Genomic DNA, 25769 nt, shown 5'->3' with positions numbered 1-25769 from the left:
AGCAATACTTTAACATGTAAGTTATGCAAATATTCAAAGTCGATGAACCATGACTGAAGGTACATGGCTAAACAATCTCCATGGAATGAGCTGTGCCAATGCTAATACAACTGCATACCAAATACCATTGACTTATTATAAGTCGTTCGCTTTTTGACTCCGTCAAGGCGAGACAAAAATGAAAAAAATCCTTTTGAATAAAAAAATACATAAACAGTTTGCTATCTTACCGTGCTCAGTTATAAGTCTAGTATCAATATAGTTTGGACCCTCTGCTGCAATCACACATTTCCTCCATGAACAACCTTCTTGTACGCTCATATGTAAAGGCAGACATTCTCCGTCGAATTCACAACCTATATGGTAGAAAATAAATATAATATATTCCTGTTTGAAGCTGTTTGACTGCAGTCAATAATTTTTTTTATTATTACTTGTTTTGTCACCAATTTCTTTTACTAATTCATGTTGTATTGTATATGTATGTGATTTTGATCAGTAACTGTTTACAGTAACAATTACAGATACGTTTTAATATAAATATTAGTACATATAATTGTTGTCATTGAGAAAATATAGTTTAAACTTATATTTATCGACGAGCAAAGGCATTACCTTACAAACGAAAGATATATTTTTATCTAATTATCTTGGCATAGTGGTATAGGCGGTTCGACATAAAGTAGCCTTGCTGCATAGCAGATCATGTCTGAACAGTAAGACTTCGAATCCGATGAACTATATAAATTTGTAAGTGGAAAATAGCAGTCCGACATTTGTATAATAAATTTTTAAAAGGCGCAAATCAAGGTTATCCGTTCAATTGGAAATATTGTTACGAACCTATATCAGTTGGTACCATTTTTCCATTTTTACACTGAAACTTTACACAATCTTTTCCCTTCACTCTTGCTCCAGGACGTACACATTTGTTTGCAGTTTGGCATCCTAAAAACAATCATGGACAAACGATGATATGATACAACAGATGTCTGTTTAAAATAATGTATGAGGCTTGGTAAATTCTTTTCAAGCCAACCTAAAGCCTCGGACATTGTACTAATTTATTTTACCATGCGTGGTTACGTATTTTGCTGAAAAAATTGAAACACTATGATTAACTAATACAATATTTAATACCCGGTTAGTTAAGTCTTACATGTTAATTCATTGAGGAATCGGGAGAAAGCGGTAACTCTCCTGTACATGCATAACATCTATTAACCTACTTCTCTCGGTTTATATTTTTAAATTTAAATAATTTCCAAAACAAAACTAACGAAAACTTGCCAAAAGTTTTGTGGTTTAGTGAAAGTATATTGTTTTATCAGTTTTAACATCATCATAAGGATCAATTATATATTGATTAATTTAAGCAACTTACCGATGTATAAATACAAATTAAAAAAAAACCCGGGGAAATAAGATGAACTCTAAAAGAAGCAGGAATGGGTGCGCCGACTAGGTAAGCATCCCCTGCTATGCATGCGTCAGATTAAATCTTGTAGATTTAAACAAAATTTAATCAACATTGTGTACAGTTGACATGACTTTACAGGACAGATCAATCAACCTGCGATACCAATTAAGTAACATAGAAATATTTTCTTGATTAAAAGTCATCGGTACGTTCGATAGGCAGTCTTACTTCAAAGTTGCTTGTAAAGTATAAAATCTAAACTTGGATAATCAAAAAAGAGTGCACATTTTAAAAGAAAACATATGGTATTCAAATCGTGGATGTTTCGAGTAAGCTGAAGAATAAAAAACATAAAAGGTCATTACCAGCAATTTGATCTGATCATTAAATTTTAAAATATTTCGAAACACTAATTTGAGGATAAAACAGGCTCTGAGTTTCAAATAATCGTTTCCCCTCCAAATAATGGGCTCTGTGCTCCAACAAATTGGGTCCCAGACTCTAAGAATAAGGCGCCGGGCTCCACTGATGTGACTCCGAAGTCCCAAGATAGGCATCCGACCTCAAGATGCATGGGCTCCAGGCTCAAAGAACTATGGAGCCTGTGTTGATATCCAGACATATATGGTCTTAAAGTATTTGACCCAACTATTTGAAACTTGCTTTCTAAAGCTCATCGACTTCATAATTTATTTTGCCATCCATCTGTTTTGATTCGAGCACAACTGATGAATTTAATGTAGACGAAACATGCATCTGGTGTAATATGATAAAAGGATGTACCTGTATTAATTTCTTATATTACCAACCTGCAATTCTTTCTATGACGTCAACATCGTTGGTTTCTGGATTGTAAACACACCTGTAACCCAGACATGTCTCCTTGTCAAACCATTTATCATCGATTTCTTTACAGATTCCATTAACGCTACAAGCTAAAACATGTATAGAAACTCTTGGTTATATACACAACATGTATTTTGTAAGCACCACTTAGAGGTAATATCTTGGATTAATGTTTTATCGTAGTTGAAACTTATAGCGTTACATCTCAATTTAGTGTGTGGTTTTGTGTCTGTTTATATGTTTGTTTGTTTGTTTGTTTGCTGTATTATAAATGCCGAATAGAAAATTTACTGCCCTAGAAGAGACTAGAAAAAACACAATGAAACAATGCTAAAGTAGCTGATGGTATACGGGCAAACGCATTTATTTTAATTTATTTATACAAACCGCAAATCTTACAGTATGTAATCTTTGCAAAATAAATGCATCACCTCGGGTCGATATGAGGACGTTAATTTCGAGTCCTGTGCTATGCTAGGCACATTACACGTTTAAAAACCCTCGCATCAACTGTAAAAGTAGAATGCATTTCGTATGTTGGCAGCCAAAACTTTATACCATATACCTAAGATATGTTTGTCACTGAAATAAGGCAATCAACAAAAACAATCATTCAAAGCAAACAACAGATCGCTTTATTAATATATATATATAACAGCTTTGTTGCAAAACTAATGAAGAAGGGTCACACTGGAATTAACGTTGTAAACCTAACGATGATTGCAAATCTAATGATGATGGGTCACACCATATGAACACATTAGATTTATAATCATCGTAAGGCAAACGACGAAGGTCACACTGGCGCTTGCACTTATATACTGGTTGGTAGGCTTACAAGAACGGTTCATACTAGTACTTACGCATATATGCTTGTTTTCAAGGTTAACGAGGACATATTACACTGCTACTTACACATATGAACTGGTTGCAAGGCCAACGAGGCCGGGTCACACTGGTACTTGTTACAGTCATTATCTATTGTTTCTCCTGGTAATACACATCCTCCGTCAAATCCAACACAGCCTGCATAGTTTACATTGAAATCGGTTATAATTATATATATGCCATGCTATGAATTAAGTAATCTCAGCGATGCATTTCGATGACACCCACTACTTGAACTTGGACGTTCAAACTATGATTTGATAATTGAACAAAAAAATAGAATTAATCATATATCATTCATTAATCAAAAGTTATTTAAGATTAAAAAGAAACCATGTGGTGATTGACTTTAACTGCCCTAATTTTACTAAGAAAAGTACATCGAACGCAGCATGTGTGTATGACGACTTTGGTTAAAGACACAAATTGCATTTGTCACAATAATAGTACATTTTATTATGTTTATATTACAGTAAAGAAATGTGATTACAAATAAATGACCTGACTTGCTAGTCAAAATCTAATACCCATATAATCATTAATTCTGATTATCTTAAATAATTGTCCAAAGCGCATTATTTTCGTAGCCCTGTGAAATGGTTTAAAATGATGTAAAATTATCTCTTTTTATATATTAAGGTTAGACAAGAATAGAAGACAGTCTCACCAAAGTTTTCCTCTTCGAAATCTCCACCTGGTTTGCATTTGAAGGATATACATCCATCTGTGAACGTTTCACCTGGCTCATAACATTTACCATCAGCTCCAACACAACCTGTGTACATGACAAAGATCAAATCAACGAGTATTTTATGCTGACATGTAGCAAGTCTACTCTTATTAAAATAATACAATAATGATATGGAACGAAAAGTGCATTAAAAAAAGTCCATGAAGCGTTTGGGAAATTTGATTGAAAAAAAAATATGGTGATAATGAGAATTTAATGAATTTGATGCATTCCATGAAATAGCAATAAACTGAAATCAATTACAAACGATAAAAAGTACGTAAGGCGTCGATGACATTACGATATGTTTTTCGCCAAAATACACAATATAACCCTCAAATGTCAATAAAACATCATACTATCAGCCTTCAGAACACCAATTTAAGATAAAAAAAAGAAGATACCAAAGTAACATATTGTATAAGAACTATCACTACAAAGCTAAAATGTTGATGAAAATACTATATGATCCCACAAATAAACTGCCATAAATGTGGAAATAAAACAAAGGCTATTTGCCAGGAGAATAAAACTATAGTGCCATAAATGTTAAAGACAAAACGACATACTATCAGTCATACAAACTCATAATAAACACAATGATTGCAAAATAGAGGACAAGCTATGCTGGTAAAATTCTAAACTTTAAAATTTGTCAGCATCCACCTCATAGAATAATGACATTAACATGAAACGTTATGTTACATGAAGAATAATATTGATATTTGTGCATATAGAATGTGTTGTACTTTACCAAACTGTATATTGAATAATCCCTTTTGTGAACTATAAGAGTTTTTGTTCAAATGCAGCGACATCATATTCTTTAAAGCAAAAAGTGTGTTCCGAGATCAACATCTACTTACCGTGACGTTCAGTAATCTCTGTTTCTACAAAGTTAGGTCCTTTATCGAGCAAAGCACATGTGAACCAAACGCACCCTTCTTGCCATGATTCGTCAATATCGTAACATTTTCCGTTCTTTTCACACCCTAAAATAATCCAATATGTTTACACAAATCATAATTTATATCACAGAAAGAGATATGTGCAAGATAGAAAGATAATTGTTTTGTATCAGTATAAGTTGAAGTCGTGTTCAATTTTTATTCTCTTTCGTAGAGATAGATAACACTGGATGTCAGATAAAGTAAATAAAACCATCATTGTGATATTATCAGTAGCTACCCTTTCTTTCAATCGTCGTATTTTTAAGTATTATGTATAACTATATATTTTTTTTAATAATTTAGGTTTCAATTTATATGCATCAAAGCCGATGTAGTGTATACGCCATGTCAATAAGATACCAACACCGAAACCAATCAACCAACATGACTACTAGAGGGCAACACACATTTTCATTTATTTCAAGTTAAAATCGCCCCAAATCTAGTGTTCTAGCCATTGACAACATCAATGTTAACCTATATTACAAATATTTTAGTGGAAATAAGGCACAGAATATTTATTTCTTTGTTGTCCATTACTGTAAACCAACATATTTTGGCAGATACTTTATTTTGCATTTAAAAAAGTTAAATAGGGAACGATCCAAGTTATACATATTCGCAGCTATTTATATTTGCGTTATATTTCTACTCGCGAAAGTTTCGAAAATAAATTGCTCGCGAAAATTAGTTGGCTTACAGTATTTATGTTATATGATAAGAATCACGCAAAGCTTCAAAATGTCTTTCGGTCAAAACTTTTATCATAGCCGTATTTGGCACAACCTTTCGGTGTTTAAAGCTCTACAAATTCCTTTTTGATTTGACCTTAAATTTTGACTGTTTAATTCGAGCATCAACGACGAGTCTGATGTAGACGAAACGCGCGTCTGGCGTACACGCTAGATATCTTTGAGTTTTTACACCCAAAAAACTTGAAAACAATTTTAATCTTATAAATTTGATGCAGTATACACTCAAGTAAACAACCTTAGTTCTTTTAAAAGTAAATAAAGGAAAAATGTATGATGATATAAAACATGAACCTGATATGTGAGACTTTCGTGAAACGACATTTCTATATACATTGTATATGGCAGAAAATCAAAAACATCTGTAACACAGACTTTCAGCTACTTTCAGTTTTAATGGCCAAAGTGTTTGTTTGTGTTGCTAACCAATTATCAAATATGAATAACAGGTTACATTACTGAATTTACCGATGTTCACATACGAAATATGTCAAAAAAGTATTGTGAATGAATAGAATTGTGTTGTACCTATATCATAACATTCAGTTCACAATCTTTGAAGTGTCTTTAAAAATTTGGTAAAAAACAAACATTAATCGAAAGACGACTAATATAAAAAAAATCATAACAGGCACAGAATTACCAAATTGGTTAGCATTTTTTTCTTTTTATTTTATGAACATTATTGTTATATGTTATACATGCATACCAAAAAATTAATAATAAATTGTATTTTGTCCATCATTCGATGCTTTGGTAATAATTAATTAATAGTTATCTACATCCTCTTTATTTCCTATGCATGAAAAGGACTGCGTTTACCTGCTTTGACTACTTGGAAGTTTCCCTTTGCATTACAAACAAATTTATTACAACTTCTTTTCTTTCGCTGGCCTTTGCTGAAACATTCTCCACTTTCATCTTGGCAGCCTGAAATACAATAGCATAAACATAGTTACTTTAAGCTTGTTATTCATTTCACTTCTTCAATCTCGAACTTGGGTAGTGTTTGTTAGACACTGACGTCTTGTATTGGTTACCTGTAATTGGTTTTCTTACCCAAAAAGGTGGAGGAAAAATACCAAAGTTGCAATAGAAATCGGATGTGAACTTAGATTATACAGATGGTAACCAGAGCCTGCTCCACGTGTGTCATCCGTCTAGGTATTCATTACAATATGCGGCGATAAGTGTCGATCGAAGAAAATGGAATTGAATATGGTTACTGCAAGTGGAATATATCAAAGGTCATTTGTGACACAGATATCCAATAACCGTCTATGAAATCAGGATGGCGTCCGTAAATCTTTCAACGGAACGGCTTCAACCGGTTATAGAGAAAACGCTTTCAAACCAATACAGACGAACAGCTATCATCTTGGATATCGCCCGTCACAGACTGGTTGGCATTGGAAAATGTAAAATGGATAAATTATGCTTTCTAAAACTGTCCTTTGCCAACAAAGGTTTAATCGAATATATACATGTACCCCGCTACTATATCAGTATGTACCTATCATCTCTTATACCTTTAAAAAAACAATTGTGACTAAAATTTTAATTACAAACACATGTTGTAGTTCTAAATATTGACGACATCAAATCTAAACCTCCTGAGCGCTTCTGTGATAATACCCCATTCATATATAAACAGGTCAGCCACGTTATTACTTGTGACCTGCATAGTGCTTGTAAATATCACCTCTCTGCAAAATGTGCTATCCAAAGGCCCGAAAACACTAGCTTTAATTCATGAATTTGAAAAACATCGTTAAAATACTAATGGATTCAGTCTTTGATTATGCCAGATGATGCTCTGAACACAAAAGAAGACGCAGATATTCTTTCTAAACGGGTATAGGAGGTAAGGTCGTTGATAAAAATTTGAATAGTAAAAAACTGACAGGGTCTATGAGTACTCATGCTTGATTGAACTTAAAAGACCCAAATGTTACCCCTGTCCTATTTTACCTCCATAACAAATATTTTATGTCCCGCAGATAAAGCCTCAAGCAACATCTGTATTATCGGGTAACTAAATCACATAAGTATCCTTACAAACAATGCTACAATGCTATATTGCTGGGTCTTTCCAAAATATTAACATCAATTTTATCAGCAGTCAAAGCCAGACTTCAGATCTATTGTAAAACTACCTACTCTAGGGGCGGTGGGGATCAGATATAGAAACCCTAAATTCCACAGATCTGTTATAGTGCATGCTAACTTAGTCTCTTTTCTCTTCTAGTATAAAAATATTTGAAAGTTCTACACTTTACACAAGTGTTCCGAGTTCAAAACTTAAAACTTATGGAAATAATTGGTCAAACAGTTTAACTTTGTTTCATAAACATAAATGGTCAACGTAGATACGAAATCTTGCTTTAGAGAGGAATAAATCATACTTTGTTAAAAAAAAAACACTCTTATTTAAGCAAAAATTCTCTGAAGTGGCATTATGTATTATATAGATGATGTCACTTCACTAAATAATTCAAATTTAGATGCATATGTTGAACGCATCTATCCTATCAAACATTACATAAAGGGTACCACAGATACAGTTTATTCTGCCTCATATCTTGACTTACATCTAGAAATGGAAAATAGGGGTCAGTTGAGAACTATACTTTACAACATAAATGATTTTAAATTCCCAGGTATGAACTTTCCTTTTCTATGTAGCAACATTCCAGCAGCGACTGCACTCGGAGTACATATCTCCCAGTTGATACGATATTCCAAAGCTTGCATTTATTGGATCCAAGTGGTAAAGCTGGATTCACCCTTTGAAACTCTTTACGGACGCCAAGAGATGACCTTATGGATTATCTATTTCACAGGCGACGAAAGATATGTTCCTAACAACAATTTCGTCCTCTTTACCTCGATTCTGACATCACCGAATGGGTGTTTTCACTGCATATGTACTGACATTAGTAGTATACTTGGTGCTACACGTGGAGCAGGATCTGCCTACCCATCCGGAGCACCTGAGATCTCCCCGATTTTCGGTATTGCTCAGTCCTTAGTATTCTATGTTTCTATGCAGACTATTGTTAGTCTTATCCACTGTTTTCGTTTTCAGGCATGGCTTTAATTTTGTCAGTTTTTCTGCGACTTAAGTTTGAATATTCCTTTGATATCTTCCGCCTCTCTTTTACTAGTAAAATTTTTTTAAAGATTTCTTTTGAAAAAAAAATTCAGATATAACTTTAACTCATAGATAAAGAACTCTTGTAAACTAGTGCCATAAATCTAGTAATTGTTTGTTCTTGGTCATCTCATACATTGGTATGATAAAGAATCGTTCTTTCTAAAACATCAATGATATTTTCTTATCAAAATATTAAAACGTTTCGATATTAGAATTAATATTTAAATTAAGGAAATATGCACTATTGATTTTTTTGTGTTGTAATTCGTAAACAATCTTTGAAACAATTCATTGGCTCTCAAAGTTATCATTTAAACGTTGATTTATATACTTTTCACCAGAGAAATCGAGTAACAGATGCGTATTAGCTTAATTTTTTGAAAGTTACGCTCACTGTTTCCATGTTGGCTATTCTTCCAGTACTTGTTTGGTGCAACTAGAGTAAAACATATTAACCTAACCAAACCACCTTTGCCTATTAATCGTCGCATTGTAATAATTACTCATTTTAGTCCCTTAAGACGTTTATTTTCGAATTGATTTGCCCTCAGTTTGGGACATTATCCATGCTTTCCTAATTGTTAGAATCAGATATGATACAACAGCCTACCATATTGTTTTTCTGTTATGAACAAATCGTTTAATACCGGGTCATATCGACATTGGTATGTTATGCACGTCCGTGGCTCCATCCATGTTGAATTGAGTGGTTTACATTCCTTCCAATGCATACACCCTACAAAAAGTTGATAATATTTTGCAGTTTTGAAATTCGTGGTCTATGGAAAAGATATAATAAGTAAAATTTATCAATACCTTCCCATAAGAGAACAAATATCAAATATAAAGAGTTAATATACTATACATTTTAGTTTCGGAAAAACAATTTCGATCAAATTTTTCGTAGTGAAGTTGAAGAAACATTTCATTCAAATAAAATAGCAACAGTAACACTGAAAGAATTAAAACATCTAAATAATTTAAACTCACTAGCTCAATTTTCATTTATCGTTATGGTTTGTTGAAACTTTTCATTTTCATAGAAATGAGGGTTTGTTGCTGTAAAATATACATAATAATGAAGGAAGTAACACTTTTAAGTTTTAGGATAGCATCTATGATTGTCCTGATTTTTTATTAATTGTGTTTGACTTAAACTCTTACGTATATATATTTTCCAGTTACAAGAAACCCTGTTGCTTGTGTCATAAACATAGTCAGTACATGCGTAACGTAACTTCATAACATAAATACCTTGACCAGTAATGACAAGTCCTCCTCTGCTTGTGTCACATACATAATCTGTACATTCGTATCGTCTGGTATCGCCCTCTTTCACACATTTTCCATCTATTCCTTTACATCCTTTAAATATAACAAAAATAGTTCAAATGTGAGCTTTGATATCATTTTTTTGAAAAGAAAGTAAGTATAACTCCATAAAAAACTGTGAATAAAAAGCTAAAGAAATCTTTAGGAGAAATCATTTGGTTTTGACAGGTATTATGGACTTCCCCTTTTTATAATAACATTGGAGTTTGGTATTTTTGTTAATACGTGGTTTAAAAAAAGAACAAGAAAACAACAATATTAAAGTAAATATTATTTGTTTAGAATGTCTGTTTTTGGGGAATATTTTGTTTAAAACATTGAAGCCGGGTTTGTACAGTCCTACAATCTAGCAAATCTAGGGGGCGTTCGTTGTGCTAGTGATATAGGTTTGAGTAGCTGCCAGCTGTTAACTAACGACATTTGTTTAGTAATTGGAAAAGTTTTAAGGATTCTTATCTACTGAATACACCTTCCCTTTGTGTTTTGGTTTCGTATTTGCTACTGTCAAGTGTTTGATTAAGATTACTACATTAGAAGTGATATGCTAAGTCAGAGGTTTAGCTAGCTATAAAACCAGGTATAATCCACCATTTTCTACATAAGGAAATGTCTGTACAAAGTCAGGAATATGAAAGTTGTTTTCAATTCGTTTGGTGTGTTTGAGCTTTTGATTTTGCCTTTGTTAAAGGACTTTCCGTTTTGAATTACTTTGGTGTTCGGTATTTTTGATATTCTACTTTTTTATGCTAAAATGATTTGACACTAGGGTATCAATAAATTACATACATATCAGTCATTACATGCAAGAAAATATAATCGATTATATTTATAAATTTTTTTTGATTATACTTGCAATGTATAAAATTTACTTTGCCAAGGCAAATAAAAAACACCATCAACGATACCAGGATTGTAATGGTTTTATAAATTATTTGTGTATTTTTTTTAGATATATACAAAAACTAAATTAATGTCAGTTTGAAATCAATTAGTTTTATTACGTATTGAACAGAAATGAAGGAGGATAAGTACCTGGCCTTTCAACTGTATGCATTATAACCCGTGTTGGACTAATATTTTCTCGCTTGCATTTATATGTTGTACATGTTTTTCTGTCTCTCCATATGGCTCCATCAGGCTTACATTTATCGTTGTAAGGACACCCTGAAATGCATTATAAACTGATTAACTGGCAGAGAAACGAAAATTCGGATTGCACAGCAACATACCTAATAATTTATATTTATTGTCTGTATTCGATTTATCTCATATCACATAATGACAAGCTGATATACGACTGTAGGTAATATATTCATTTATGGAATAAAAATTAAATATAAACAAAGTAAAAGAAAAGAGAGATACCTGCTAATCATTTTGTGCCTTCGTATATTTTGCCCATATTTTGCAATATTTAATGCCCTTACAGTAATGTCAAACTGAAGATAACACAAACACTTTTGTTGATATACATGATTAAATTCACATGGAGCAGAATAAAAGGAATAAATCATACAGGATAGAAATACGCAACAAACATCAGGGACCTGAATAAGAGTACCAACTAAAAATTATTTTTCTAGGAAATGACGCAAAATATTAATCGTGTCAATTTGTCATGAAAATAAGTTACTTTGAAATGGCTATGACGAAATCAAATACCATCTCCATCGTAAGTCGTTTTAAACAGCTATGATCAGCTATTGTTTCTACCGATTCAAATATTAGATAGCATACACATATAATAACTTCTCGACCACATATTGAATTAACACTTTCAAATAATTTGTACTTGTCAGTTATATAAAAAGATGGAACAGACTTACATCGATAGGTAATCAATCCAACAACTTAATGATCTATCTGTAGGTATCAATTGATCAGCTTACAATGTATATACTTAACGTCTAGACACATTATGACTTAATGTAATCATAGCGTATTTAAATATATGTCTTCAGACCAAAATCCTCAATGTCATATAACTGCTTCAGAATAAATTACGAAAACAACAAACTAACTACTTGACTTAGTACAAGGGTTTTTTAAAAGGAGTGGCTATAGTTTCTGCTGTCAGCTCTCAATTTTCTTCGACGTAAATGGATTTATGCTTTAAATACTGCAATTATTCAGCATTATGGTTTCATTGTATTTCAATGCTTACCGAGAAAACGACAAATAGAACAAAGCTACAAAAAAACCACTTCCTATTTACATACCAACTTGAACCGGTGCCATCGTACCATATCGTGTGCATTCGTATTTAACGCATGGATTGTTCTCATCTAAGACCTTGGCGCCAAATGGTCGACAAACTCCAGATTCATCGGTGCATCCTTTAATCAAATAACAGTTCTGTGTTATAATAATAATATATCCATATACACACATAATTAAAATAAAATTATATTGTCAAATGCATAATTTGCAAAAACATATCTGTTATAAATCTTGTATCCTAAATTTGGTTTCGATTTGTCCTAGGGAAACTGTTTATAGTACATTCATTTTTTGAAAAAAGATATGTATATGCAAACGTAAAGGTCACAGCAACAAAAAATCAAGTTCACAAAATACACACAATCAAAGTAAAAAGGGTCAATAGATAAACCACTTTCAGGGAAAACTAAAGATTACGCGCTTCGAACACCACCGTAAAAAGTAATAATAGATAAATACAAAAATTAAGGACTTAAAAGCAGTTTTTCGACCACTCGCGGCAGCTTATAGAATAAGTTTCTGCAGCAAAATTTTATTTGTAGTCATCTCTTACACAGCTATTCATCCAAGTCACCCATTTAACGATAACGTCTGTTTTTCATTCGAAGGGACAATTTCAACTTTACATTTATACAACTTTGTTTCTCGCCAATGTATTATCGGACTGTCCATGTTTCTATATTATTGAGAAAATTCTCTGTCGAATGCAATAATAAAAGGACCAGAATATTTTTTACTTAATCCTTTAACGGGAAAATTGTGAAAATAACTGATAATATCAGGGGTTATGGAAGACAAGGACAAAACGTGAAAGACAAGACGAAAATGTCATTATAGAACGAGTTCAACTTGAAAGGTCATTGATACAAATATATGCTACATACTTTCATTCAAAATATATATCTGCAGAAAATCAAATGCTTAACACCAACCCAAACTCTTCATCTGCGACTAAGTCAAAACAATATCTTTTTATGTGTTACTTATATATATAAAATGCCGAATAAAGGCCGTATGAACGGGTATATAGACTTTCAATATATTGGAAACCCGTCATATACCCAAAAGACGCTGACCAAAAAGATAAGTTTTTCCGACGCCATCGTTACTGAACATTTGTTCTATTTGTCACAGCTTAAATCTCATTCTCCCATACTGTTTTTGTTTTATCAACTGGTACAACTTAATTCTGGACTGTTACGTGTCGTGAACATTCCAAAGGGTTCCATTAGTTGGGCAAGAAATGTTTTCTCTTCCCAATTCTGCGTTCACTCCGGTTTTTTTTTTTGGTTTTTTTTATTTGTTGTTGCCCAATGCTTGTTTTTATCTCAATTGTCTTCTGATCTTTTTCAGTCTTTTTGCCAAGTAAATTCAGATTTCAACTTTCATATCTTCTTTTTAACCTGACTAATAGAAGTCAACATTTTACATGGCCTTACGACTGAAATCGATGAACTTTCTAGTGTACATTTTACATATTTTTACATATTTTAACGATTGAAATCGATGCACCATAAATTTTACTGCAACTATCATCTATTTTTTGTTGTTTCAGCGATAAGATGAAACTTATTGTGTTATGTTTTCAGCAGAAAGCAGCAAAATTGTATGATCTGAGATTCTAATGTTATTTTTCAGTCTGTATCCAAAAGGTGGGTGATTCATGAATACCGAGGCATGCTTACCCTATTGGCGTTTCCGATCTCCTTCTGTTTTCGACTCCCATCTAGATTATTTGTCTTGGTTGGTATTGTCCTAATTAGATTCACTAGTTTTTAACTTCAATTAACTACTGTTGCCTCATTTTCTAAATATTTCGTCATGTCGTGCGAAAAATGCTTTCGATTTCTACAATCAACATAATAGTTACCTCTGTTTATTGATATAAAAATATATTTCAAAATCAACAAAACTTACCGTATGGTGATGGCAATATATCCGGGAACATGTTTCCCTCTTCGTAACCACATGTCTCTTTAACACATAAATCTTTATTGACCCACGATGAATCAAGTGGCCTGCATGTTTTTCCTTTTGGACATCCTATAACATAACGCACATGTATACGAATTGCCTTTTGTTTTATGAATGAGAATGAGAAAATCTCAAACTCTCCTAAATCTTTCACTAGCATTTTCCAGGTACATTAATTAGTTTGTCTGATGACGTAATAAGTACATGAAAGTTTTGTGTTACATATTTCCTGAAAGGTTTCTTGAATTTAAGTAAATCTGCAACATGTGAAAATGATGATATATGAACATGAGTAAACAGCGCTAGTCTAACCCGAATAGATATTTAGTCACAGGATGTCTTATATAAAGAATCTTATGTTTGATATGTATGTTCTTTGTGTAGATGCTCTTTTTGTACCTACTGAATTATCTACAGAGTTTCAAACGTGCATAACTACTATCTAGGCTATTACCCATAAAATCAAAAGAGATAAGCCGATTCCCTTCATTTCCTTTCAACTTATACTATAAAAAAATATTGTTCTTTGAAAATTTGATTAAGAACAATACTGCAAAATGCCTTTTACTTGATTTTCAAACTACAAATATTGGGCAACAAATTACATGTATCTTGATATCAAAACCCGATGACAAAAAACTAGTATGAAGATTTAAGTTTGCAATAACACTGTCTTCCGTCGATTGAGCAGTGGTAACATACCTGATAAGTGTAAATCACATTTAAATCAAATTTCTGATTACAAAGATTGTGTCAAATAGTTACCAATTTTAACAGGGACAAAACTAGGTCCAGCATCTGTTCTTTGACACTGATGTACAACACATCTTCTCAATCTTCTTTTCCCACCAAACTTAACACATTTATTTCTTCCCTTGCAGCCTTTAATAAAAGAAGAAGTATATTAATGAAATAAAAGAATACTTGCAAGATCAGCAAAAACTCTTTTTTATAGGTGTGTACTATTTTTTTTATTCTTGTTTAATTGATTGTGTCACACATTTGATTTGATATTGGTAATAGATAATAAACTTTACATATAAAATTAACACTGAGCTTGTATTGTTTTAAGTAAAATCTTAAGTGTCAATATATCTTACCCCAAACAAAAGATTTAACAACTGGTCGACCAGTTTTCTTGCTTAGCTCGCACGTGAATTTCTTGCACTTTTCGTCGTTTTTCCATTTTGATCCTAAGGGTATACACTTCCCAAGAAATTCACATTCTGCAACAGAATACAAGTTCTTAGTCAAAATAATACAGTTTAAATAAAGGCAACAGTAGTATACCGCTGTTCGAAACTCATAAATCGATAGAGATAAAAACAAATCCGGGTTACAAACTAAAACTGAGGGAAACGCATCAAATATTAGAGGAGAACAACGACACAACAAAAACACAGAAACCAACTATAATGTATTAATGGCCATTTTCCTGACTTGGTACAGGACATTTTAGGAAAAAATTGGTGGGTTGAACCTGGTTTTGTGGCATGCCAAACCTCCCGCTTTTATGGCAATGTTAAATATAACATTAAAATGACAACATTACATGACATGACTACAATACAAATAAATGGGAGAACATATAGGACAAAGAAACACACGAATAATAGCTAACAAAAGGTTCTAGGTTTAAAATTTAATACGCCAGACGTGCGTCTCGTCCACACAAGACTAACCAGTGACGCTCAGATGAAAAAAGTTTGAAAGCCAAAACAGGTACAAAGCTGAAGAGCACCGATGACCAAAACTTCCAAAATGTTGCGCCTAACACGGCCAGGGTTTTCTGCCTGGGACAAGAACATCCTTATTATTTAGAATAATTTATACTTTAGCAAACAGTAAATTTTATAAAATGACTATATAAAAGATATACATGATAAAACCGAAGTGGGGACTAACTACAGAATAAAAACGGATACATTACATAAAACAACTTAATCCAACACATAAAAATACACAGCCGAGTTAGCCAAAGCCTCAACGCACAAAGTGACGTCACATTTGAAATTCTAAAGAAACATACAAAGTGACGTCACAATAATATGATTGAATAAGCATTTCAAAAGCACCAGCCGTAGACAGTACAACATTTATTGTTTGAAAAGTTGATTGCTCAGATATAATCAAAATGATTTGTTTTCAAGTATCTGATTGCAATATTCAGCAGAAGAGTCTCCATCTCCTCAGAAAATATTTGTTTTCCCAATTTACTGAAAATCCAGCAAATTACATGTTAGATGGAGTTTACTTTCATTTAAATGAAGGACTTCACAGAGAAATAATGTGATAGTCATATGACAGCAAATTAAATGTGATGGATGCATTATACAATCGCCAAGTGTGTATATTACGTCAAATCAGCTATAAAATAGAAATCAGCAAACATTGAATGAAAGATACATTTTTTTGAACTGACTGTTCTGAAATAAACTTACGTGGATCAACTATCTTGAAGGTTCCGTCCCTTGAACAGACATAAGTACTACAGTCTTCTACTTTCTTAGCTCCAGGGAAGAAGCATTGGTCATGGTCTAGGCAACCTAGAAGTTTTGATAAAATATATACATGAACAATGATAGCATTGATCGTGGTCTAAGCGACCTAGAAGTATTGAATAAAATATTAACATGAATATTGAAAATTTAGGATGGGAATACATAAAAAGGGAAAGACTTTAAAATTAATGATAATCAGTGATTTATTGCTAATTTGTTATGACAAACAAATCATAAGATGATTAAAAACTGTGTAAAAATTTCATAATATAATATAATATTCCAATTAGTGCAACAAACAGTAATTCTAACATTTCATAATATATTATTTTAAATACAAAAATAGGTTTCGAATTTTCTAATGATGGTACCAACAGGGATAAAATTTAATGCGAGTTCATGTGATAATCTCATACAGCTTTAGCATAATAAAAACAGTGTTGATAAAGAGTACGGATAAAGTAAAAACTAAAATGGTCGTGGTATCTATAATAATAGGTCCTAACATTAGTATAACCAACCTCTTATTTCTTTGATTTTAGTAGCAATAAAGCCGTCTCCAGAACTAGACATAATACATCTGTATTTTATACATTTTTCTCCGTCAACTTTATAATCATTGACTTGCATACACCCATCTTCTAGTTCACAACCTATTTAACGAAAATAAGGGTAAAAGTAATGTTAAGAATATAATCATCTTCCTTTTAATCAAGTAGCTTAGCTACGACTTACATACATTTTTTTTAAATTGTCATCCTAACAAATATGACAAAAAAAAAGAAATAACAAAAATTTCTTAGATAAGTTCAAGACATAAGGAAAAACAGACTCGCCTTTCTTTTCTTGGTACTAGTATTGTAATTAATGGCAAATGAACAACTCCACAGAAGGATAATAAGAACATGCTCAATAGAATGTGCCATGACATCTGCCTCTTGTATTCTTTGTTTTGCAGTTATAACAGTAATTCTGGCGTGTTAGAAATAACCAGCTACATAGATATTGAATATTGCCATATATAATTCTTATGGAAAGAAAATGTTTAGATGGTTTCGATGTGTGTTAGCTTGTGTGAATGTTCCTTGCATATTAACTTATCTTGCAATCTCATATTTTTACCATTTAAATGTGTTTAATAGCAAATGAACAACTCCACAGAAGGATAATAAGAACATGATCAGTAAAATAGGACTTGACATCTACCTCTTGTATTCTTCGTTTGGCCGTTATAATAGTAATTCTGGCGTGTTAGAAATAACCAGCTACATAGATATTGAATATTGCCATATATAATTCTTATGGAAAGAAAATGTTTAGACGGTTTTGATGTGTGTTAGCTTGTGTGAATGTTCCTTGCATATTTACTTATCTTGCAGTCTCGTATTTTTACCATTTATATGTGTAACGCACTTTAAAATTAAAATTAAAAATTAGTGTTAGTTCCCGCACAATACTACATGCTCGTTTCACTTGCCTTGTTTAAGCCGTGATACACTTTGTTCTTTCCAAGTTTTATTTTCCTAGCAAAAAATGTTTTAAATTGAAAGCTATGTCGGTAATTGAGTTTGTGTTCTTTCATTTTGTGTTGCTGTCTCATTGGTGTATAACCAATATCTTCTTTAATCTTTATATATTTACCAATTTTCTGTGGCACAAGTTGTCCATTGTTACAATCATAACTGATGCATTTGTCCTGATCTAAATCTTTCCTGTCATTAATACATTCGTCATTCATACCACGACATCCTGCAATATAAAATAGTATATTTCTTATTAGTTTTAGATTTGACAACACTACATTTTTCGTTTAAATACATCGATTTAACAACTTTGGACTCATTGTCGTAGTTTTATACTATTCTAAAAATATTTTCTTTGTATGTTAAGAAAACAATGGTATTCCCATACTTTGTGATTTTATTATATTTTTATTTACATTTATAAACGTTTCTTACCATAGGTAATTTCTTCTATGTCTAACCCATCCTCGTCTTCAAAACAACCGTATCGTCTACATGTCTTCTTGTCAAACCAAGTCTGATTCAAATTCTTGCAGCCGTTTTTCCATGGACATTCTGGGAAAAGAATTTGAAATGTATACATGTTAACACAGTAGCAATTTGTATTTAAGATCTAAATATGTGATATATAACATCTATCAAAATCCTAATGCCGTTGATAACTTTGTACTGCGTCAAAGTCCTCCTTTTGTATGAAGAGCCATTGTTTGCTTCTCAACGTGAATACGTAAATTTGGACATACGTCAATAACCTTTGTTTATCTTAATATGTTAATTTGAAAGTTAATAAATATTATTCCACTTTTTTAAACGCTTATTTCAAATTGCTAAGTGTCAATTTGCTCCTTGGATTTGTTGGGTAAAGGCGTCTATCCTGTACTGTTTAAACAATTTTAAAAAAGTATAAAAATCAGTTATTGACAACAATTAATCTGTTCGATTGTTTCGTTATAAACAATTACGGCATGAGAATCAGTTGTAAACAACTTTTTATTTGTTTAATCCAACTACCTAGGTTAGTTTCGATAATAGCTTTTGTCTAATTACAATTCACTGTTGTTCTTGAAGCCATTTAATGACTAAGCTATGTTTACCTTCTATGTGAAAACTTACTAGAATCAACTATCTGGAATCCTTGTCCATTTGGCTGGCATTCATATGTTTGACAATCCTTTTCGTATTTATCACCAGGATTTTTACAGATTCCCTCTTCCAAGCAACCTAAAAAGTCATAAATACCATATAGACACCTTACGAATGAACATATAATATGTCAGCTAGTGTAAAACAATTAGAGTAAATGTTTTCTGCTTTTACCATGATGTAGTCTCCGACGTCAGACAGCCTCTTTAGAGCTTGCTGTGGCGGTTGATATAGAGTATGTCATTTTCTTTATTACATTTGCACTATGGTACTATTTTATCCATAAGGAGCCAATGTCATGCATTTGTTTACAATTCCATATGAATAGCTAATGACTAACATTTGTATTCATTTTGACATTTGTACAAACTAATTAATCTACATTCACCTCCTCATTCAACATTATCAGCATATGTATGGTTAATACTTTAAAAAATTATGTATAGCTTTGTGATATTAATTGTTCTAAAAACGATGTATTATCTTGAATAGTATATATAAAATGATCATTTTGAATGATTATATTATTGGCTGATGAAACGCTTTTTTTTTTTTTTAACATTTTTATATTCACAAGTGGATGAATGATACATAAAATAATTCTGAATTATTTATGATTTACATTCAAAAATTGATTATTATTTTTTTTTTGTATTAAATCACAACATTGATAACTGTATTTACCGTATGGAGACGAAGACAGTTCCGATTCACCAGTATAGTCATCTTTATAACAGGATAAAGTCAGGCATTCAGACATTTCAACCCACGTTTCACCAGAGTCATAACATTTTCCTTTGAACTCACAATCTGTAAAGGTATTCCTATTATACTTATTGAATCAAGAATTTACACAAGATGAAGTTGCAAAACCGTCAATAGAAAGTAAAACCAAAAATGAAAAAAAAATATCAGATAATTACACTAACAGTAAACTTACAATATGCAAACTATTTTAATAATACTTATTTTTTAACAGAATTGATCATTAAAGAACATGGCCGCTGAAATAGTTTTGATGTACAGAATAATAAAGATGGATTGTCAAAGACATAATAATTATGAATATGTAATCAGTAACGAAAAAGATGGATTGCCAAAGTAGTGAAATATACGAGTCTTGGAAGAATTAATACCACATTTAAAGATTCCCTATTATATAGTTAACGGCAATGTCCTTCCCAAACTTCTTGCAAAATAACGGCCAAGAATTATTTCACCAGTTTATATGCATTAAGATTAATTCTTGTTTTGATTTCAATGTCATTTCAATATATTAAAAGAAGACTGTTTTGTCACATAACATAGGTACACTAACTTTATACATGTATTCAGCATTCATTGACAAAGTGCAGGATTTGTTTATTAAGATATCTTGTAGGTTGTAAAAATTATGTGAACTTTGTAAACGTACTTAGTAAGCGATAAGTAGTATAACGCTAACAAGGGAGTTAAAAAGTGTCAATAACGTAAAAAGATGCAACTTCTTTAAAAAGCAAGAAAATGAAAAAAAAAGACAACCGGTGGTCCCCTAAACATTACAGAAATTTGAAAAGAAATAAACGAATACCTCTCAAAACCGTTATTATCTACTGTTAACCGTAAAGGTAACATATTTTCTTGAAATTGGTTCCAATACAAATATTTACAACATTAAAACAAGCCATAATCTGATTGCCATGTATTTACTTGTTTCCTATTTAATAGAAATATAAAATAAATACTCAATACACCATCTTTTTCTGTCGTAGTATTCTGATTTCATTATTAAAATGTTAATAAATCATATTTGTTCATTTTATGGAATCTAACCTTCTCGTCTCAATACATGATCGGAATAACATTTATATTTTACACAACTTCCGTCCTTCACTGCAAATTCTCCTGGTGCAAAGCAGTTTCCTTTGTCATCTTTACAACCTATAATGTTTTAAAACATGTTCATAATATGTGACATTTTGATACTAAAATTTAAACAAAATCAAATCATCCATCTCTGGCCATGCAATTGTTTGTTGTCATGAAATACAAAATACCTTGACAGTTCATCATAAGCATTGTGTAATTATACAAAAAATCGATCGTAATATTGCCTACACTAAATATGAACTGACACTTACAAATAGAATTTGAACTGAAACGACCATTTCAATCTGTAAAGACTTACATTAATAAATGATCGGTTATCTTAAGACAAATCTACTAAAAAAAACTGCAGTCGTTTGCGACTAATCTAAATTCATAAATTATATTTAAAAAATTGAGTGAATGGATATAATGAGGTATACGTCATTAGACAGCAACTAAACGCATAGAGAATCTACAAAATAATCGACAGGTCAAGATGTAGTATCTGGTATGTGCGTATACATTGTTTAAACCAATAGAATAGTAGTCAGAAAAGTTGCCAAATAATTTTTTTTTTCGTTTCTACACAAAAGCTCTTTCCAATGTTAATAAATTTTATGATTTGAACTCTCTGATTTTTTGGGGGCTTTCGATAGATAACTGGAATTATTGAAAAAGTGGCAATGTTATTATTTTATTACCATATTTCCTCCTAAAGAAGACGGCACCTAACTTTCGGTCAGCCCTACAAACCACGTGTTTACATCTCTTTCTGTCCACCCAGTCATCACCGATATCATAACATTTACCATCATATTCACATCCTGTTTGGAACAGAAAATCAACGATTCTGTTTATGTTCAAAAATTAACATAAGACAAAGTCATTCCATATAAAAAGAATGAGCATATTTAACATATTATTCCTGGCCGATAAAAGACATTTCATTAACGAGGTATTGGAATACCAATATGGAAATAAGCCATTATTTTTTTATAGTTTTACATACTATAAGTTATGGAATATAAAGTCTTATAATTTTGACCTCTCTAATCTTATTTCAATCGTCAAACACAAAAAAAAAAAGAGTACTAGTACTTATTTTTTTTTCTTTATCTCTACAAATATTTATGAATCTTACATAGACATGTTTCATCAGATTATAACACAAATGAAGCAACCCTTTTAATATGCATTCTTACTTGCAGTAACTCTATCTAATTTGCCGTTGTTTTTACATCTGTAGGTTATACAATGATCGTCAAATTTCTCACCAGGTTTCACACATTCTCCATCAAAATTGTGACATTCTACAAAATTGAAAATAGTATGCCAATTTGATTGCACCTATTTTGAGATTAAATTTTCGGTTTTAAACATTTGTCCCCGCCATTTCTAAATGGGAGATGCGGGATATTCTTGAACGCAAATTACCCAAATGACAAAATAAAAAAAACATCTACACTGTAATATATTGACAAAATCAATATGCAATTTGACTTCCCTACTTAAATTTCATATCTAGAGCATTTTTTTTTTTTATTTAATTTTGTATTTACATTGTGTCATAGATCAAATTTATTCGTTAAGTGTATGTTCATTGGTTTTTGTTAATATGTCTTTTGATTGAGTACCCCATTTCAATTGATATTTTATAGTGTGTCTTTCTATGTTGGGATGTTACACTTTTGTTTCAGGTAGGGTAAAGGTTGGCGCCTATCAAAACGTTTACACCCGCTGCATTTGTTTGCACCTGTCCCAAGTGAGGAGTCTGATGTTCAGTGGTTGTCGTTTGTTGATGTTGTTCATAAGTGTTTCTCTTTTTTTATATATATTAGACCGTTGGTTTTCCTGTTTGAATGGTTTTACACATCATTTTTGGGGCCCTTTATAGCTTGCTGTTCGGTGTGAGCCAAGGCTCCGTGTGAAGGCCGTACTTTGACTTATACTGGTTTACTTTTACAAATTGTGACTTGGATGGAGAGTTGTCTCATTGGAACTACATACATATTGTCAAGAACCACGTGTCGTAAGCACTCTTCTCGTCTCGAATGTTTCTATTAACAAATCATTTTGTGAAAATAAAACAAATGTATTCTAGGACATAATATTGATCAATCATACCATTAAAGGTGTTAAAGCGATAAAGCTGCAACTGTGTGTTCAGTTACAGTTCATAAACCTAGGTATAAAAGACACAAAAAAGGTGCAAAAATACGTATGAAAACGAAAAGAAACCAAGTGCGTCAACAGGGTCGGCACCTCTTGCTACATTATATACATGCACCAACTGGCCAACAAATAACATGTCTAATCCAGTGATTAGTGTCAGTCACGAGCACGACAAAACCGTTTATATAATGTGTTTGACACAAATAGAGATTTTGATATATATGGCAGAATTGAAATGTTACTAATGAGTTCAGGGAAATGAATAAAAAAACACAAAAGGTGTTTCCTATATACGTACTATTTTGAAAGTGTCGTCATACTGATTAGGGGTTTAAGAAAGCCATTAAAATCGTGATTGACATCGATATCATCACGGATGGTTGATACTGTATGATTGCCATTGATTGTATTGCACATACAATTTCCATTTCTATGTAGCAACATTCCAGCAGCGCCTGCTTACGGAGTATATATCTCCCAATTGATACGATATTCCCGGGCTTGTGTTTCCTATCATGATTTCCTTGATAGAGGATTGCTGCTCACAAGGAAGCTATTAAGCCAAGAGTTCCAAATAGTGAAGTTGAAATCATCCCTTCGTAAATTTTACGGACGCCATCACGAGTTGGTTGACCGTTATGGAATAACCGTTTCACAGATGATATCGGATATGTTCCTTATGTCGTAACTACAATATCCTTCCCTTTTCACGAATGTGACTTACCGAATTAGACTATTTACCGGATTTGTAATAACATAAGCAACACGACGGGTGCCACATGTGGAGCAGGATCTGCTTACCCTTCCGGAGCACCTGAGATCACCCCCAGTTTTTGGTGGGGTTCGTGTTGCTTAGTCTTTAGTTTTCTATGTTGTGTCATCTGTACTATTATTTGTCTGTTTGTCTTTTTATTTTTGGCCATGGCGTTGTCAGTTTGTTTTCGATCTATGAGTTTGACTGTCCCTCTGGTATCTTTCGTCCCTCTTTTACAAGAATTTATTACTAAGTATTAAATGAATATATATATACCCAGATCTTGTTCGATGTCAGTTTCTACCGAATCGTCCACTGTGTCTACCAATACACATCTAAACACTGCACACTCCCCAGGTTGTCTCCATTTTGATCCAACTGGTTTACACTCTCCATCAACATCACATCCTAAATTTATTGACATAATTTAAGGTTAAAAACCCGACTAAAAACTCTTTCCCATTTCTATTTTTGTCCTATCATAGTCGGTATGATTTTTGTTATTTTGAAACCCTTTAAATTAGAAATTTCTACATTATATGATAAGATATGCTTGAAAAAAGTGTTTAGTTGAAGTTTTCATGTTCAAAAGTAATTTGATAAAAAATGTGTTTGCTGATTGATTAAGTTTTTTTTTTCTTCAATACTTGATAACAGTAAAAAGACCTATAAGGAAAATTATAGCACTACTTTAGAATAGAAATTACAGTCTTTTTACTTTAAAACCATCTAACCTGCTTCAATCAGTTCTAAATTGCCTTTTTTGTCGCACTGGTACTTGATACAACCCCTTTGTGTTACCACCTCTCCTTTGGCAGCGCAACTGCCATCTGTCCCTTTGCAACCTAGAGAGGAACATAAAAACAGAGTAAACCACTTTAAGCTTTCAATTGTTTGTTGAACTTAAATGTAATAAGTTTACATGTACCGCAATATCAACTAGCACATGTGGCAGTAAAATATTATTTGTGATATATAGAAACACCAAGTATTGTTCAATTTAACAGACATTCTTAATTCAATCATCGTCATTTAGACTCTTTTGGATATCTGTCGCATTTGGCAATCATATCACATCTATTTATTTTATATCAACTGCTTGCCCTTCCTCGATTTTATTGTTGCTTTTAAGCATTATGTTTGTATGCTGTATATTTATTCGAAGTTATTATGTAATGTTATTCTAGAGAACGGCCTTGTCTACTATTTGGGTTATTGTAAAGAAGGAATATTAATGTGAAATCTCATTACAGGTTATGTGTTATTGGCGGGATAATGCTTGGTAAATGTAATCGATGCCGCAAATGGAGAAAAACTGCTGACCTTCTGGAGTATTCGAGTTTATCACCCTGGTCTATGGCGAGATTCGTATTGATCTTGTGTTTTGTGAACTGTTGTTTGTTTTTCGTCGTTTTTCTATTGGTTTTGTTTGTCCCTTGTATATTATGATGCTATACTACTTAAGAAACCATTATTCGATTCATATTTAAAATGAAAATTATGCAATAATTCCTGATATTCTGTAGAAGTTACGATCAAATAATGCATGTTTGCATTTA

The 25769-nt window shown here is 32.1% G+C and overlaps 1 protein-coding gene across 1 annotated transcript in view; it reads right to left on the bottom strand.

Moving 5' to 3' along the window:
- Positions 1-25769, bottom strand: part of LOC127701964 (fibrillin-2-like) — a 35705-nt gene that overhangs the window by 2696 nt on the left and 7240 nt on the right. Inside the window, exons 8-25 of the mRNA XM_052205940.1 lie at positions 24945-25055; positions 24487-24618; positions 22487-22594; positions 20121-20246; positions 19407-19514; positions 18729-18848; positions 18412-18519; positions 16711-16815; positions 14213-14338; positions 11108-11239; positions 9998-10108; positions 6409-6516; positions 4751-4876; positions 3822-3929; positions 3229-3292; positions 2832-2848; positions 844-948; positions 231-356 (exon numbers count right to left, since the gene is read on the bottom strand). Coding sequence (XP_052061900.1) covers positions 231-356; positions 844-948; positions 2832-2848; positions 3229-3292; positions 3822-3929; positions 4751-4876; positions 6409-6516; positions 9998-10108; positions 11108-11239; positions 14213-14338; positions 16711-16815; positions 18412-18519; positions 18729-18848; positions 19407-19514; positions 20121-20246; positions 22487-22594; positions 24487-24618; positions 24945-25055 — 1941 coding nt within the window. The remainder of the gene's footprint in view (positions 1-230; positions 357-843; positions 949-2831; positions 2849-3228; positions 3293-3821; positions 3930-4750; positions 4877-6408; positions 6517-9997; positions 10109-11107; positions 11240-14212; positions 14339-16710; positions 16816-18411; positions 18520-18728; positions 18849-19406; positions 19515-20120; positions 20247-22486; positions 22595-24486; positions 24619-24944; positions 25056-25769) is intronic.

Source organism: Mytilus californianus, unplaced genomic scaffold (genome assembly GCF_021869535.1).
Source record: "Mytilus californianus isolate M0D057914Y unplaced genomic scaffold, xbMytCali1.0.p SCAF_5, whole genome shotgun sequence".
Classification (NCBI taxonomy): Eukaryota; Metazoa; Mollusca; class Bivalvia; order Mytilida; family Mytilidae; genus Mytilus; species Mytilus californianus.
The sequence above is the reverse complement of the archived record's forward strand: the minus strand, read 5'-3'. Positions and strand labels throughout refer to the sequence as shown.